At 35.7% G+C, this 18,430-nt stretch overlaps 1 protein-coding gene across 3 annotated transcripts in view; it reads right to left on the reverse strand.

Moving 5' to 3' along the window:
* Window positions 1–18,430, reverse strand: part of CERKL (ceramide kinase like) — a 182,474-nt gene that overhangs the window by 14,257 nt on the left and 149,787 nt on the right. For 2 of the 3 annotated variants that reach the window (XM_069068573.1, XM_069068570.1), the window contains 7 exons: window positions 18,256–18,398; window positions 10,960–11,034; window positions 9,710–9,887; window positions 9,529–9,594; window positions 7,674–7,699; window positions 7,467–7,575; window positions 1,116–1,212 (listed from right to left, as the gene is read on the reverse strand). In XM_069068573.1, coding sequence (XP_068924674.1) covers window positions 1,116–1,212; window positions 7,467–7,575; window positions 7,674–7,699; window positions 9,529–9,594; window positions 9,710–9,887; window positions 10,960–11,034; window positions 18,256–18,398 — 694 coding nt within the window. Of the gene's footprint in view, window positions 1–1,115; window positions 1,216–7,466; window positions 7,576–7,673; window positions 7,700–9,528; window positions 9,595–9,709; window positions 9,888–10,959; window positions 11,035–18,255; window positions 18,399–18,430 lie in introns of all 3 variants that reach the window. The other variant, XM_069068571.1, reaches the window with a different exon arrangement.

Raw genomic sequence — 18,430 nt, forward strand, 5'->3', positions numbered from 1 at the left:
AATAACACATTTTGTGTTGTATCTATGTTTTTATATCTTGGCTTCCCTTTAGATGCTTTATTTATGGAGACTGAGGGGAAGCTTTCTAACCTACCATATAAACTTTATATTCCTGAGCAGAATATGATGGGCACTACATAGTGTCAACATAGCACAGTTAAAATCATGTTGAATTTAAAGTTAGGAAGACCTGGTGTCCCTATAGCTGAAATTAAAAAAAGTTCCAGGGGGCAGCTAGGTGGCACAGTGAGTAAGAGTGCCGGCCCCGGAGTCGGGAGACCCGGGATCGGTTCTGGCCTCAGATACTTAACACCCACACAAAATAACTGGCCGTGTAACTTTGAGCAAGTTACTTAACCCCAATTGCTTTAAAAAAAAAGTTTTAGAAATTTACTGATTTCTTCATATTTGTAGCTCAATCTTTTAGCCATTGCATTATATGGTTGTAAGAAGGATTATGATTTAGATTCCCCAATTTGGCTCTTTAAGATATAATGAATCCTTTGAGTGGTAAAAAAAAAAATAAAATTTGTTCTAGTTCCAAATGTCAAGCTAAATAATGTTTACATTTGAAATGCTGTGAATTTTGGATCAGTACATTTCTGCTAACTGCTGAATGTATGCTCATTTACACGAGAATATCTGAGAAATCTGAAGGGCACAATATAAAAGAAAATCTGTTGCCATAATATCAACAACCAAAATTTTGAATTTCATCGTGTTCTCTTCCAAAGAACATTTGATTTGAAAAAAGATTTCTTTTCTTTCCAAAGGGTGGCAACTATACATGACGGCACACTGTTAATCTCAATTTGCTCCATACTTCAGTAAAAGAATTCTTTGTTTTTCCTGAGTTTGATAGATTTATACTCCCTTTTGAAATCTAATGGAAATTACACAGGAATGAGCTATAGCAGATGGTCCTAAGGAGGCTAATCTCTATTAGACTGATTAGTGATTTCCAAACTCAGATAAGAAGGGGCTAATATATTCAGACAAGAAACTAAGCCTTCTTAAGGAAGGACATCTATGTGAGTACTGGCAGTAGAGTTCCATCCATGATTAACAGGTTTGTTTTGTTTTTTTACAGGATAACCAAGAAGGATTTACTATACCTGGTTTCTTAAACTGGCATATCTTTTCAGATGTTTTACAAACTCTGGTCGAGAAGTGTTTCGTGCAATAGTAAGAGCCATACTTCCATTATTTAATCTGTAAATTAAATATTTTTGTTTTACTTTAAGAGATCTAATTTAGTATCTAGTTTAGAATTCTAGCACAAAAAAAGGAATCTATACAGTTCCTTTCATATAAACACGGCATTTATTAACAGATGTGAGGAAAATCAATTTAACAATATTATCTTATTCTGTATTTTAATACTTTGCAGTGACATTTTAAAACTACTGATGGACCATTTCTAATCAATTCTGCTTATGAATTAACTTTTTCTTCAAAAGCCTCTTTTACTAAAAATCTCCATGAAAAGGAAATCAATACATTCTGCACAACTATCATTTCATAAAATTACTAGGAATTCATAGTTAAAGGGATAATGGGAAAAACCACTAATCATAATGAGTATTTTTTTAGTCAGACATTCAGAATCTCCAAAGCAGGTAGAGAGGTCAGGGGAGTTCAGTGCTAGTAAAAAAAAAAAAAGGACTGAGAAAGGGTAATTTTGGGGTTATGACTGTATTTAACTCAATTGCAGCCCAATATACCTCAATAAAGAAAAATACACAATTCTACAGAGCTTTGGGTTCAAATGGGAAAGGGTAACCTCAAGTTTTTAATTTAAGGCATCCAGAAGATATTACTGTGGTTGGCATTAAAGGTAGTGGACTTTTGACATCCACATCCATTTGATAATTTTAAACTTTTTGGCCAAGTTTGAATGTCATTGTCCTGAATTTTAAAAAAATAATAATTACTCATTAAGTTCAAAATATGTAAATATTTAAGTGTTTTTGTGACTTAAATGCGTATTTATGTGCAGAGGCATAAAATAACTTGAAAAAATAACTAATGGGGAGAGTTTTTGATTACACATTAAATATTACTAATGCTCACTTAAATGATTATAATACTATTTCAATGAAAAAAGTTTAGAAATAGTCCAACAGGTAAATAAAAGCTCTTCAATTTAAGAATTCATAGAATTATAGAACTTCATGAATTTGCAGATTATCTAGTCTAACCCCCTCAATTTACAAAAGAAGAAATTGATAGGGGTGGAGCCAAGATGGTGGAGTAAAAGCACAAACTTCATGTGGGCTCCCCTCCAATCACTTCCAATACATGTAAAAGAATGACTTTAAACAAACTTTAGAGCTACAGAACCCACAAAGTCACAAAGAGAAACAAAACTCCTGCGGAAAGAAGTCCCACAGTCCAACAGGAAGAATCTATCGCTCCAGGCTGGGAGCTGAGCACAGCCCCATGAGAGTGGTTCCCTGCCCCAGGGTGGCCCCGACCAGCAGTGGGCCTGAGCAGACTTCAGAAGAGAGAATCACCAGCAGCTATGGTGGTTACCAGAATTATCAACCCATAAATGCCAAAAAGAAAGTTAAAGGACAGTGCGGAACTTTGTGGGAACAAGGGGACCAAGAGCAGAGTCCAGCCCCTGCTCCTGGGGAAAGAAGCATGTGGAGGCATACTGGCTACAGCCACCTTTGCCTGGCTGTCTCAGGAGCTCCTGGCTTGCAGATTGCAAGAGGACCAAATGACCATTCAGAAGGTAATCACTCTTGATTTAACCTGCTTGGATCTGGATCATGGTCTTGGGTGGTGGCCCTGGGGTGTGTGACCAGTGAGCCAGACCTTGTGGTGTCTGTAGAGAGAATGTCCAACTAATAGCTCCAGTAGCTGTGAAAACCCCAGCAATTTGGGACACAGCTTCCTCCATTCTGGAAGCAGAGTTCTACTGTGGCAAAGCACTCAAAAGTCGAGCAACTGACTGGTAAGATGAGCAAGCCCAGGAAACATAATCAAACCATAGATTTCTCTTTTGGGGACAAAAAGGATCAAGGCATGGAGCGGGAGGAAGACAGCAAATTCAGAAGTCCTGCATCAAAAGCATCTAAGAAAAATATGAACTGCTTACAGGCCATGGAGGAGCTCAAGAAGGATTTTGAAAATCAAGAGACATAGAGGAAAAATTAGGAGGAGAAATGAGAATTATGCAAGAAAATCATGAAAAGCGAGTCAACAACCTACTAAAGGAGACCCAAAAAATACACTGAAGAAAATAATACCTTAAAAAATAGACTAACCCATATGGCAAAAGAGGCTCAAAAAGCCAATGAGGAGAAGAATACCTTAAAAAGCTGAATTTGCCAGATGGAAAAGGAATTTCAAAAACTCACTGAAGAGAATAACTCCTTCAAAATGAGATTTGAGCAACTGAAAGCTAATGACTTTATGAGAAATCAAGATACTATAAAACAGATCCAAACAAATGAAAAAAATAGAAGGCAATATGAAATATCTCACTGGGAAAACCACTGAAAAATAGATCTAGGAGAGATAATTTGACAATTATTGGACTACCTGAAAGCCATGATCAAAAATAGAGCCTAGATACCATCTTGCAAGAAATTATCAAGCAAAATTGCCCTGATATTCTAGAACCAGAGGGCAAAATAAAAATCGAAAGAATTCACCAATTGCCTCTTGAAAAAAATCCCAAAAAGTAAACTCCTAGGAATATTATAGCCAATTCTAGAATTCCCAGGTCAAGGAGAAAATATCACAAGCAGTCAGAAGAAACAATTTGAGTATTGTGGAAACACAATCAGGATAACACAAGAACTAGCAGCTTCTACATTAAGGGATTGAGGGGCTTGGACATTCTAGAGGTCAAAGGAGCTAGGATTAAAACCAGGAATCACCTACCCAGCAAAACTGATGCTTCAGGGGAAAATATGGTCATTCAATGAAATAGAGGGTTTTCAAGCATTCTTGATGAAAAAAAAAACAGAGCTGAACAGAAAATCTGACTTTCAAATACAAGAAGCAAGAGAAGCATGAGAAGGTAAACAGGAAAAAGAAATCATAAGAACTTATTAAAGTTTAACTATTTACATTCCTACATGGAAAAATGATCATTGTACCTCATAAGACTGTTCTCAGCATGAGGATAATTGAAGGGAATACGTGTGTGTGTGTATGTATAGACACATACATATATGTATATATAGGAGGGTGCATGTGTATATAAATATATATGTTGAGTGTGGGCATATGTATGTTCACGTATACATAGACAGAAGGCACAGGATGAGTTCAATATGAAGGGATAATATTTAAAAAATAAAATTAAGAGGTGAGAGAGGAATTTATTGGGAGCAGGAGAAAGGAGGAGATAGAGTAAATTATCTCATATAAAAGAGGCAAGAGAAAACTGTTACAATGGAGAGGACAAACAGGAAGGTGAAAGGGAATGGAACAATCTTATTCTCATTGAATTTGGCTTAAGGAGGGAATAACACACACTCAATTGGGTATCTTACCCTACAGGAAAACAGGGCAGTAAGGGATAAGAGGGGGGATGATAAAAGAGAGGGCAGATTGGGGGAGAGGTTTGTTAGAAGCAAACATTTTTTAAAAAGGATAGGGTCAAAGGAGAAAATGGAATAAGTGAGGGGCGGGATAAGATGGAGGAAATTATAGATGGTCTTTCACAATATGCCAACTATGGAAATGATTTGGGTAACTGCACATGTACAATCTATATTAAACTGCTTATCTTCCCAGTGGGGGTGGGTAAGGAAGGAGGAAGAGAACAAATCTGGAACTCAAAGTTTTAAAAACAAATGTTTAAAAAATTGTTTTTTACATGCAACTGGGAAATAAGATGTACAGGCACTGGGATATAGAGGTCTGTCTTGCCCTTCTAGAAAGTTAGGGAGGGGCGATGGGGGAGGATATAGGGGAGGATGGATTGGGGGAAGAGGTATTCAGTGGGCTTGCTTTTTGGAGTGGAGGGTAGCAGAAAGATGGGGAGAAAAATTGTAACTCAAAATCTTGTGGAAATGAATGTTGAGAACTAAAAATAAATAAATAAATCTTTTTTAAAAAGAAGAAATTCATATAAGTTGTCCAACATCACAACTAGTTGGAGGACAATCTGGGAGTAGAACCCCAATTTTGTGAATCTAAAAACTGTACTTTTTACCACACCATACTACCTCCATTTAATTTATTTTTACCACCATGTTCTGTGTAGTGTTTTAGGCTTTACTTTACAAAAAGAACACAATTTTATTTTTAGTATTTGTTGACCAAAGTTATTTCTAAGTACGTTTTTATTGATATATTTTGTTTTTACATTGCCTGAATTACCCTAACACTCCAAGAGAGTCATGTCTAATAACAAGGCATTTTATTTTAAAGATATAAGTAAAAGTCAGAAAAAATGATCAATGCCTTTTAAACACTCTTACAATCCCACCTCTGCAAAGGAAGTGTTTTCTCACATCTCTTCTTTGGGGCCAGGCTTATTCTCTATAATTTTACAATGTTCATTTTTAATTGTTTTGTGATTGTTCTTTCTATTTATGTTGGCATAGTCATGCATGGTGCCTATTGCTTCTTTGTGGTTCTGTTTTATTATACTTTGTACCAGTTCTTGTAAGTCTTTCCATGCTCCTGTGTGTTCATCCTAATCATCATTTCTGATAGCACAAGTCATTTTCCATTAAATTGATGTATCACAATTTAGCCATTTCCCAATCAATTGGCATTTACTTTGTTTCTAGTACTTTGCTAATATAAAAAAGTGATGATATGAATATTTGGAGTTTATGGAGACTTTCTTTTTATCAATTACCTCCTTACCTAGCAGAAGAACCTTCAAGTCAAAGTATAGACATTTTAGTCACATTATTTACATAATTCCAAATTGCTCTCCAGAATGGTTGTACTAATTCATACCTCTACCAACAATGTATTAGTGTGGTTCTCTTTCTACAACTCTCCAACATAAATGATTTTTATCCTCTGTCTTCTTGCCAATTTATTGAGCATGAGGCAAAACCTCAGGCATGTTGTGATTTGAATTTTTCTTATTTGTTGTTAGTTCTGTGGAATTTTCTTTCATATGTTCATTAAGAATTTGCAATTCTTCTTTTGAGAACTGTTTGGTTATATATTTGACCATTTATCTATTGTGGAATGATTTTTGGTCTCGTATGTTTAGTTAGTTGACTATATATTTTGGATGCCACACCTTTATCCAAGAAAATTAGTACAAAGATTTATTCCCAGCTGACTATTTATTAATCTTGTTTGTGTAAATCCTTTTAAATTTCATATATTATTAAAAAAATCTTTTAACATTGCTATTACTCTTATTTTGTTAAGTACCCATAGCAGTGAAAGGTCTATGATCTATAATATTTTTTCTAATTTTTTGATATTATCTTTAACACTGAGGCTATGTATCCATATTTAATTTATTGTAGAATTTTGTATGAGTTTGATCTAAACCTAATTTCTGATAGACTGCTTTCTAGTTTTCTAGGCAGTTCTTATTAAATAGTTAATATTTTCCTAAGTAATTTATGTTTTGGAGTTATCCAAGCACTGGATTATTGGGTTCCATTATTTCTGATTCTCTCTTGTCTAGTCTTCCATTGTTCTACTTCTCTATTTTTTAAAAACTACTAAACGGTTTTAATGAATGCTTTATATTATAGTTTGAGGTCTGCAAGTGTTATTCTTTCTCCCTTCATTCTTACCTTTTTTCATTATTTCCTTTCATATCTAGATCTTTTATTACTCCAAAATAATGTTATTTTATCAAAATCTGTAAAGTATCCTTTTGATAGTTTAATTGGTATAGCATTAAGATGAATATTATCATTAATTGTACTGTCATTTTTTATTATATTGGCAACACCTTGCTAAAAGCACTGAATATTCCTCCCACAATTTGTTTCTTTCTCTAAGGAAAATTTTATAATTGGTTTTGCACAAATATTAAGAGTAGTTTATGAATTCTTTGGTTATTTTGAATTTCAATTATTGCCTTTTGTATTTCATTATTATTGTACAAAAATGCTGTTGATTTTTTTTAATGGACTTATTTTGCAGCCTGCAGTTTTGCTGAAGTTATTATTATTAATTCATTGTTGGACCAAAGTTATTACATTCATCTATTTTCTGATACTTGGTATACAAATCTACAGCAATAGAGGGAAATACTATCTCAGTAGCTTCCCAGCTTTCCACACTTACGGGATCACAGATTTTGCAAAAAATCTCATTGAACAATTGTCCTCATTTTACAGATATCAAACAGTGATTATCTCTGAGATTGGAGGCTGAGACAGCCCCCACTATGATGTGATAACAAGTCGTTAAGGACAATAGCAGGTATTCTGGGGAGAAAATTCAATGGTCTTAGAGGGAGGCATCAAAATTTATAAATATAATTTTAATCCTTTTAGATTTTTACTGACCTGGTATTAGAAGCCAAGCCTTCTGGTGCCATTGAACAACAGCAAGGGATTGTCATGATGCTGATGTTTAGGAAATGACCCTGAATCTTCTGCCACTGGTCGTTGTAGTCTAAAAGTCATGAAAAAATAATTACTTCACTGGTTTACTATAACAATATATTGGAAATATCTTTTTTTTAATTTCACAGAGACCATTTTGGAACATACCAGATTTTGTTGTTCTATCTTCATTTCTAAAAAGAAAAATGCATTGTGTGAAAAAAACTGGATATACTAAATATAAACTAAAAGATTTTAAATGAAACTAAATACATCTTTTTTTCTAAGAATAGTTAACTTTTTAAGGCAAAATGCATAAACAATTCAAATTGTAGTATATGGTGATAATATATTTGGAGATTGCTAGTGTCATTCAAAAATAGAAGAGTATGGTAGAAGAAGGCAACCATGTGATGTAAGAATGTTCTTCAACCACTTTTGGTAAATTATATTCTTCTCAAATTCTTAACTATGGGTGCCATTTTTTTCTTCTGCCTCTACCTTTTCTTTTTTTGGTGAACCCATTTGCTCCCACTCCTTTATTTATTCAAATCACTTTCAAATCTATATATCTTACTCCTTTCTCTCTCATGAAAGTCAATACAATATTACCAACTATCTACTGAAGATCTCTTATCTGTATAGCATACCATAGTCTAAAATTCAACCTTTCCAAAACCAGTATCTCCATCTTCTCCCCTGATTGCTCTTCTTCCCCAAGTCCCTATTCTTGTCGATGATATCCTACTAGCGTCCTAGACCTGAAGCCTCCGTCATCTGTGATCATTCCCTCTCCTTTGCCATCTATATCTGATTAGTTGCTAAGTCTCCTAAATTATACCTTCACATCTTTCATATTAATTTGCTTGTCTCTACTTCTATCTGCCTTCTCCCAACTGAAGTTCTCCTAAAAATTTTATCTGGATCGCTCCTTTTCTTCAATCACACCCTACCTTATATAAGTTTATAATTTATGACAGCCTTATGGTTTTACACCTTTATGGTAGAGCTGGGGGGGGGGGAATGACTGTAGAACAAAAAGTACAAAATAAATGTTCAATAATATCCTGCTTTGCAAAAAAAAAAATATTATTACCTCTCTTCCTGTTGAAATTGTATTTATTTACCTGCCAACCTAATTTATACCTCCGACAGACTTTAAACTCCCTGAGAAAAAAGGCCATATCATTTTTCTTTGTATATCCTCAGAGTCAATCACATAGCAGTACTAAGTACATGATTACAGGATTAAATCCTCTAAAGCAAACCATTTTGGATAATTATGTTTATCTAGAGAATTTGTGTATATGTATGTGTATGAAAATAACTAACCCAGAAATATTGTAAATGATCAACATGTACTCTTCCAGGAGTGCAGGACAATGAAATTAACTTCTTAGAACGTATAGTTTGGTGAGGAGAAAAGGGTCAAAGTGCAGAGGGCCCTCCCCACTGATCCTCCACACCTATCCCATAATAACCTGAGTCCAGTCCCTTGTAGGAGTGAAGAATAAAAAGTGGGTACCACTCTATTCATTCCTGAGCCATGTTTCTACTTCTGCCTCCCATTTCATTCAAAAGTTGTGTTTTCTTATAAAACAAAGTGAAAAATTCAAGTTACATCCATGAGTTATTGGGACCAGGGTCAAACCTGCCCTCAATTGGCTTTTCCTCACATTTCTTCAGGGAGGGAAACAGCAGAGGGAGGGGCATCATGTCGCAAAAGGCAGAGGTCTTACTTTAAAGTCAGAAAGACATAGATTCAAGATGACCTGATGTTCTGAACAGAGTCAGGCTCAGTCGGGAAGATAGAGGTTCAAATATTGTGACACATCTTGAATGTGTGACCTTAAGCAAGTCACTTAACTTTTCAAATAACCTAGGAAATTGTCTGTGATTCAATCTTGCAGTCAGGTGTGACTCTGCAATGGTTAAAGAAGTTTCCTCATTGGCAGTTCCTGATACCAGTCACAGGTCTAGCCAAATAATACGTACACACATAAACACACACGGAGTTACATACCTACTGACTTCCTGGAAGTCCTGAAAGGCTTTTACAGGTAAAAATGATATTTCATAGTCCTCAGGTCTAAAAGACAATAAGCTTTATTATAGACTGTGCAGTGTTATGGGGATGTGAACATCTCTCTCATATATTGTACTGTACTAAACACTGCATTCTAGAGATCTAGGAAAATACTTACTTGAGGCTTGCTAGCGTCTTAATCATAGCAAAATCTTTCCTTTGATTAAGGGGCATCCAACGATATTTTTCTGCCAAAGCCAAAGTCCTTCCACCAAAGCCAAACATAGCTGAGAATCCAAAGCGAAGAAACTTGCCAGTACTACTGAATGTGCAGACGTCTATTGGTTGCATATGTCCTGAAATATCAGCACAGTGAAATAAGAAAGTAAAAGCAGTATTGTGAATTTTCACAAGCAGATAATCAATCTGGAACACTGTGTTTAAAGAATTCAATATAACAGCTATCTTGAGCTCCTCTGGAGCATAATGAATGGTCTTTTCCAGGTGTATCTCCAATGAATGAAATTTCCATTGGGTTCTCCATCACAGCCAAGAGGAGGCAGTGACTAAGGCAAAATACATGTCTGCTAATCCTGTGGTTCAAAGATGATCACAATATGGATAGTGAGGCTGCAGAAGGCTAGAATGGCTTTATTTTACAGCATATTTGGTTTTCACTTATCTGAGTTATGTTGCCCTTTAGATTTAAGGTAAGAGTTCAATGAAATCCCACTTGTCTGAGATGATCTTTCCTTTTACTTCAAAAATAAACTCAGCTTGCACCCCAAAGTATGTGTGTATGTACACACACACACACACACACACACACACATATATATATATATACATATACCTATAAATATAAATATATATGTGTATATACATATATATGTATATACAGGTAAGAGTATACAAATGTATTCTGTTCTTTTCGCGACTTTTAACAAATATTCTTCCCCTTATGAAGGAAAAACTTGAAATAATAGTCCTAAGTTTGATGTTTAACAATTTTATTACTTGACATTTTTAAGAAGCAAAAAATCTTTCAGGAGAATCTTAGAGATTGTGTTCAAGTCTTGCACTTTTTGCTCTCATAACTGAAGTACTGGACAGCTAGGTGGTAGAGTGGATAGAGTGGGGACCTGAAGTCAGAAAGACTAATCTTCCTAGGTTCAAATTTGGCCTCAGATATTTACTAGCTGTGTGACTTTAAGCAAGTCACTTAACCCTATTGTTAAGGTTTCTTCATCTGTAAAATGAGCTGGAGAAGGAGATGGCAAACCCCTTCAGTATCTTTTTCAAGAAAACTTCAAATGGAGTCACAAAGAGTCAGATATGGCTGAAACAGCTGAATAACAAAAACTGAAGTACTATTATTTATGTTACATAAAATAAAAATACCCTTCTAAAATATGAAGCAATTCTTACCCATTATGATATGTAACGTTGCTGTCACTATGTGAGTAATTCCATAAAGCGAATGTGCCAGTGCATTAGTAGAACCTGCCAAATTGAGCAAAAGTTGACAATGAAAGAAAGAATTTAGAAAACAATTAAATATCAAAATCACATATTAGTACTTAAGTAATATTTTTGGCCAGAAAAATGAATATTTTTTCCTAATCCCTCAACCAGTAACCACCCCCCCCACATACACACATACACTCACAAAGAAGCTTAACAAAGGGCCACTTTCATCTAGCAATGCATACTTGAAAAACTCTCCTGTGAATTCATTATTATTTTTGAATAATAGTTTCTATCACAAATAGTCTGTATATCTTTAACATAAACTATATTTAACCTCAAAAGGCCTTATAAAAAGGCAGTTGGAATATTTCGGATACTAACATCAATCAGAAGTCACCTCAGTCTTTAAATAAATCATCTACATCACCCGAGATGGGCAAAATTGTTGTTTAAAAAACCAAAGCAAGGGGGAGGCCAGGTAGCACAGCAAGTAAGAGCACCAGCTCCAGTGTTGAGAAGACCTGGAGATCGAATCCCGGGCTCAGACACTTAGCACCCACCCAGAAACACCTGGCTGTGTAACCTTGAGCAACTTACTTAACCCTAATTGCTTAGGGGCGGCCAGGTGGCTCAGCGAGTAAGAGCACCGGCTCCAGTGTTGGGATGACCTGGATCAAATCTGGGCTCAGATACTCAGCACCACACCCAGAAATAACTGGCCGTGTAACCTTGAGCAAGTTACTTAACCCTGATTGCTTTAAAAAAAAAAAAAGAAAGCAAGAAACTAGACCCTACATTAAAAACACATTATTTACCTTTAGAAAGAACCTGTTTAACAACTAACTTTTTCCCACCTCTTAAATTACATGGTATTTGTATCTCTATTTAGCTACAGTTATATATGATCATTTGATTTTGGCTCTTCAAATAAATAAATCAACAAGAAAACATATTCAATTAACCATAGAGGGTATAACACTAAGCCTTTTTTCCACTGTGGATAAAGCCGCTTATCAACCAGCCTAGGACTAGAACCTAGAGGAAGGTAGTAATGAGAAAATCAACAATTCCAAAGTTCTCCATTACAAGAGAGATAGGGTCTGTGAGCAATCCTGCTTATTAGGAAGGGTGGGAAAATCAATCATGCCTAAGCTTTGAAATGCTATGAAAAATTATTATAAGAGGGTCCAAACATCAGGCCTCAGGGGCAAACACCTCACAGGCATAGACTTGGATGAGTACCTCAGACACCTTAGAGAATAAAGAAAAGAAAAACATTTCCAATCATTCATTACCACACTAAGAAGGGGAGAGCTATCAATACTTCCTGGGAAGGCTGATAAACATCAACCAGAATGCTCAAAACTTATCTTTCCCTGTTACTCCTCCTAGTTCCTTTGATTCCATGTGCCTCGGGCTGACCCCTCTAGAATACTTGTCTTGCTTTGCCCCCCTCTTTCAATTTGTCTTTTGGAATTTTTATTCTATTGTTAACAAATATCCAATTATACTAGATATGCTTTTCTCTCATACTCCTTCCATTTTCTTGCACTGATGGAAATCTGGCTAACTATAAAGGATGCTACATTCCTAGACACTCTCTTCAGTACAAGATGTACTTTCTCTCATGCTCTTAACTACCTTTTTCTGGGCATGTTTATAGTAATGGAAACAAATGCATCAAAATTGTGTACTAAACTTGACAGGAATAATGTATGTGATTTAGAACTGACTGTTTTATAACTAAATTATTGACCCAAAATATATTATTAGTAGCAAATAATAGTCTGTATAATACTAATATAATACTGTAATATACTAATAGTATACTTTCACAATAAAAAAAAAACCAAAAACACTACTGTGTGACAAGGAAAAAGGGGATCCTCTTCAAAAGATTTTAAGAATGATTAATCAAGAAAAAGGAGGACAAAAAAAGGATAGTCAATCAGTTAATAAGCAGTTATTAAGTACCCATTATGTGACAGGCATCTGATAAGCACTAAAGATACAGAAAGAGGCAAAAGAGAGTCTCTGGTGCAAACAAATACATATACAAACAAGCTATATACAGGATCAATTGAAATAGGTCACAGAGAAAAGGAACTGCAAGCCTTTCTGTAGAAGGTGAGGTTTTAGCTGGGACTTGAAAGACGTCTGGGAAGTCAAGAGGCAGAGATGAGGAAAGAGAATATTACAGGCCTGGGGGACAGTGAGAGAAAGTACCTGCAGCCAAGAGATAAACTGCATTGTTTGTGGAAGGGCAAGGAGGCCAAGTGCCACTGTATTTCAAAGTCCATGGCCAGTCATAAAGTGTAAGAAGGCTGGAAAGGTAAGTAGGGGTAGATCATGATGGGCTTTTAACACCAAACAGAGGATCCTGGGGCTGGAAGGGAGACACTGGAGTTTATGGAAGGGCAAAGTGACATGGTAGGGCCTGAGCATTAGGAAAATTAGTTTGGTGGCTGAATGGAGGATGAGCTGGGGAGATCTGAAGCAGATAGATCCATTAGCAGGCATCCAATAGTCCAGGCATGAGATGATGAGGGCTTGAACCAGGATGTTGGCATAAGAGACAAGGGAGTGTATCTGAGAGATGATGCAATGGTGAAATCAACAGGCCTTAGCAACAGACTGGATATGAGTGGGAGAAAGGGGATCATGAGAGATAGTGAAGAGTCAAGGACAATACCTAGATTGTGAGGCTAAAGGACTGAGAAGATGGTGATGTCCTGGACAGTAATAGAAAAGTCTGGGAGGGGGAATTTAGCATGGAAATAATTTGTTCAGTTTTGGGCATGTTATATTTAAGATGTCTACTGGAAATACAATTCAAGATGTCTGAAAGGCAATTAGAGATGTAAAACTAGAAGTCAGCTGAGAGGTTAGGGCAGACTAGGTAGATTTGAGAATCATCAGCAAAGATACGGCAATTAAACTCATGGGAGCTGATGAGATACCCAACTGAAATAGTATAGAGGGAGAAGAAAAGAGCTTTGTGGGGTATCTATGGTTAGTTAGGGGCATCCACGAGCTGGATGTGGATCCAACAAAAGAGACTGGGGAGAAATGTGACAGGTAGGAGGAAAACCAGGAGAGACTGGTGTCCCAAAAACCTAGCAGGAAGAGAGGGTTATTAACAGAGGCAAAAGCTGCAGAAAGGTCAAGAAGAATGAGGACTGAGAAACTGGATTTAGTGACGAAAAGATCATTGGTACCTGGAGAAAGCAAATTTGGTGGAATTGTGAGGTCAGAAGCCAGACTTTAAAGGGTTAAGAAAAGAATGAGAGGAGAAAAAGGGGAGAGACCTATTGTATATGACCCTCTCAAGGTGTTTAGCCACAAAGGGCAAAAGAGGTTTAGGAAGATAGTGGGGATGGAAGGATCAAGTAAGGGGTTTTTGAGGAAGGGCAAGACATGGGCATGTTTATAGGCAGCAGGAAAGGAACCAGTAGACTAGGGAGAGACTGAAGATAAGTGAAAGAAGGGGGATGACAGAGAGGTGAATCTTTTTAGAGCCAATGAGATGGAATGGGCCCATTTGTGCAGGTAGAGAGGGTTGATACACAAGATGTCAAATATATACATTAATATGCATTATATAGCATGTTAACTACAAATGTCTTAAGATTGTTTTAAAATCATTAGTTATAGGTTCCTATTCATGACAAGTTTCTCCAATACAAGATAAATCAGTTTCTTTACTTGATAATATTAAAACAAGAAGATGCTGGGTATCTAAAAACGGCTTCATTCAGCCTTAGTGAAATGATCTGTCATTATAATGATAATATCAAGATGAGCTTTAATATTAGTACCATTAGTAATATGGGTTTAGAGAATACCATTAATTGATATGGAACTGGAAAAAATATACTTCCAAAATATGTAACATTTCAAAGTAAGATTTGCATCCTGATTCATTTTAATCTAGCTGAACAGTAGAAATAAATAGGAACTTCACCCCCCCCCCCAAGACTAACATTATGAACAGAATCATACAATTACCAAATATCAGAGCTCGGAGAGACTGTTATCAAATGATTATCATCTTCACAAAAACAACTTATAAGAACCTATTACATGGGGATATTGCTGACTCATTTAAATAAATAAAAATTGTAATAAGTATGTATTAAATATAAGGCACTATACTGAGGTCCTAAGTTCAAAGAAGCCATAGTCTTTACCTAGTCCTTAAGTAATATCCAGTCCAAATGAAAACATAAAGCTGGCCTAATGAAGAAGAAATTGATTTGTGGGTGTTCTGTAACAGTATAGCTGCGAAAGCAGACAACCCTTGATTACTGAGGAGCTAATTATCTGGGAGTGGATTATTCAGGCCTCTTGAATTATCCTTTGGCCTTCTGCTACCTGTCTTTTGACCATTCTCTTGCTTATTAGAACCCCACCCCCCAACTTGGGAATGGATGGGAGAAATAAAAGGAGATGAAATAATCCATTATGCATCCCGTTAGCAGCTCTGGTAAAAGTTTTGGTGGAGAAGAGAATGAAACTATTAATTAAAATGATTTCTTTTATTATCTATGGATTTCAATTATCCGTGCTGTCCCCTCTTTCTATTACCATAGATAATTACGAGTTGACTATAAAAACATTCCTGTAGAAAGGCTATTAAAAAGCAATAATGTAATGCTGTAATGAACAATGGAGAATGAAACACACCATGACCAAGGCAACAAAGACTGCTTATTCCTTCCATGTTATAAGGGAATGCTTCTCTGAATTATGACATAGCACAGATCCTTAGTTAGCTTTTAAAGGATATTTTTGTTAACTATTCCTCAGTTCTGCGGCAAAAACTCCTCGAGGTGAAGACAACTAACATATGGAGGCCAAAAATTGCCTCACTTAATAATTTCTTTTTGTTCTAGTTTGTTGACCAGTCCTTAGATACAGTCTTAAATCCTTGCAGAAAGAAGGGAATTTCACAAAGCCAATATACTTAATGATATGAAAAAGAGAAAATGAATGCAATATGTAGCAATAAAGTAATACAAACATCAACATCCGTCAACATATGTATTTCCTTCCTTAACTTACATATGTAAAAGAGAACTATCATGAATAGAAATTTTTCATGTGGGATATGTATCACAACAATCTGTGTTTCACTGTTTTTGTCAGACATAGTAAAAACATGACTAACCATTTTATACAGCCATGCTGACCTTTCAAGATGTTGACATGTGAAATGCTCAAACGAATTCTATAGATCAAATTTAACTTCTCAATGCCTTAAACACTACTTTATTCATAAAGAGGTCTATTCATTGAAAGGCAGCATTGCCCAATATGGATAATCACTGTGTAACACATTCTCAAAAAAGCTATAAATGTTCTACTTCAAATTGAACATATTAATTGGAATGAGAAGTTATTTTGCTGCCAACATTATCCTCTTTCCCTCCTTCTTCTCCCTCACCCCTAAAATGTGCCAAAGCAGAAGAGTAAGGACAAAAGTATCAGAGTTCATGTAGAGAATGACTGATGAAGGTACCAAGCAGAAATTGTGATAAAAAAAATTGTCCTTGGAAGTGCAAGCACTTCTGCAGAACAATTAACTTAATTAACCAGACAACATGAATATTCATAAGACTGTTAATGTCTCCCACATCCAAACAGATAAATGTGATGTAATGACTTCCTAGTCAAGCATATCTAAAATTCTCATGAAAACTGTACCTACACTTTGGTTCTTTGCCTGAAATATCATAGAAATTAACAGTCCCTTGGCAATATTTTATTCTCCCCAAATTAATTAGAAAGCATGAATTTATTTAAATGAACTCCTTAGGACTATGTTGTTTTGTAGCCATCAGTGTGGGTATCAAGCCTTGTTTTACAACAACTGCATGGGTTTTTTTTTTTTTTAATCTTTATGTCCTTCTAGTTTTTCTCTTCAACCTGAATCTCTCTGTATAGTTCCTTAGTACCAGTTCCCATAGCAACAAACACCATTGCTAATGGCCAGGATTACAAATACAAGCTTCCCCACATCTGATCCATTTGATTCTGACCATAATTCAGCAGCTTAGTCTGCTGGCTCAGTAGAGTAATTTACTAAACACTCTCCCTCTGGGTGTCTCTCTCCAGGAGGCAAATGACTTCAAAGGCAGACTGTCTCCTCATGTTCTGAAGCTTGCAAACTTCCTGCCCTGCACTTGTGATTCCTATTCTTTGCCTATCAAAGTAAGAAGTAGGACTTTAGTCCTCAAACAAATGTGTCCAGTAAATCATTTTCTATTCCCATTAGCTATAACCAGTTAGTTAGAACCTCTAACTGGCGCTCAGATAACATGCTGAAGCTTTTTAATGCTCCTTTCCCAATTATTTCAATGAAAATTCAGTATGTATGCCTATAATATGGGTTCAAAAGAAGTTTTTTTTTAAACCTGTAACACCCACAAAGCTCAATTGTCATGTGGTGGTTTCCTTTTTTAAACTGAGCTATTAAAAAAAGAAAAAGAAAAATATTCTCATTGAACTTATGCCTTGAGACTGCTGCCCACTTAGTAAAAATGTATCCCTTTGGGTGCACCCATCCTACTTGCTTTTGATATATAACTGTTAATAAATTATCTGGGGAGTATAAATACTAATGAAGAGAAACAGTGACCCAAGCACGTCCAATTTGCATGGAGTGAAATGTTGGAGAGGTTCCATCTCATAACACCACCATCAAATTCATAGCAACTAAAATGACCTGTGAAGGTCAAATAGCTGCCCTAACATGCATGTGCTTCTTTGCAGCAGAGGTTGTCTCTCACAATATAATTTATTATATTGTATTTTTGTTGGCATTGTAAAAGCTTCACAATGTGTCTTAATGTTCCCTACCATTTTTCCTAAATAGTATTAAGGCATCTTTGAATGAATTGCATTTTAAAGTCTCAAAATACCGATGAGCCAATATGAAGGTATTAAAGCGATAATAAAATAAATAGAATGTTGATTTTAACACATTTTTCTACCAGTGGATAAATTAAATTTTTGAGATTTTTAAGACTTTTAGAAAATTATGTATTTGTATATGTCTGTGTATGTACATGCATAAAATATTATGGAATGTACCATTACATAAGATTTTTTAAGATGGAAAGTCAATATTCAATCAATCTCAACTCTCAGTTATTTATTTAAGAGGTAACCTGGGCTTTCAAAATCATATAGCACAACAGATTAATTTAAGACAGATGCATAATTCAGTGAGTCTGCTGCCACTATTCTTACCTGCTGGTATTATCCCAAGAGGAAGTGGTGTTCTGACAGGTGTCAGGATGTAATTTGTGTCTATCCCAGCATCCATTTGGGCTCTAAGAAGTAAACCATGAGCCACTTCACTGGCAGATCCATCACCACCGACACAGATAACCCTATTTAAAAAAGGAACAATTCAGAAAAAAGG

The sequence above is a fragment of the Petaurus breviceps genome, unplaced genomic scaffold (genome assembly GCF_028583685.1).
Source record: "Petaurus breviceps papuanus isolate PSGF00001 unplaced genomic scaffold, PetGlider_PUasm1.0 90763, whole genome shotgun sequence".
Lineage (NCBI taxonomy): Eukaryota > Metazoa > Chordata > Mammalia > Diprotodontia > Petauridae > Petaurus > Petaurus breviceps.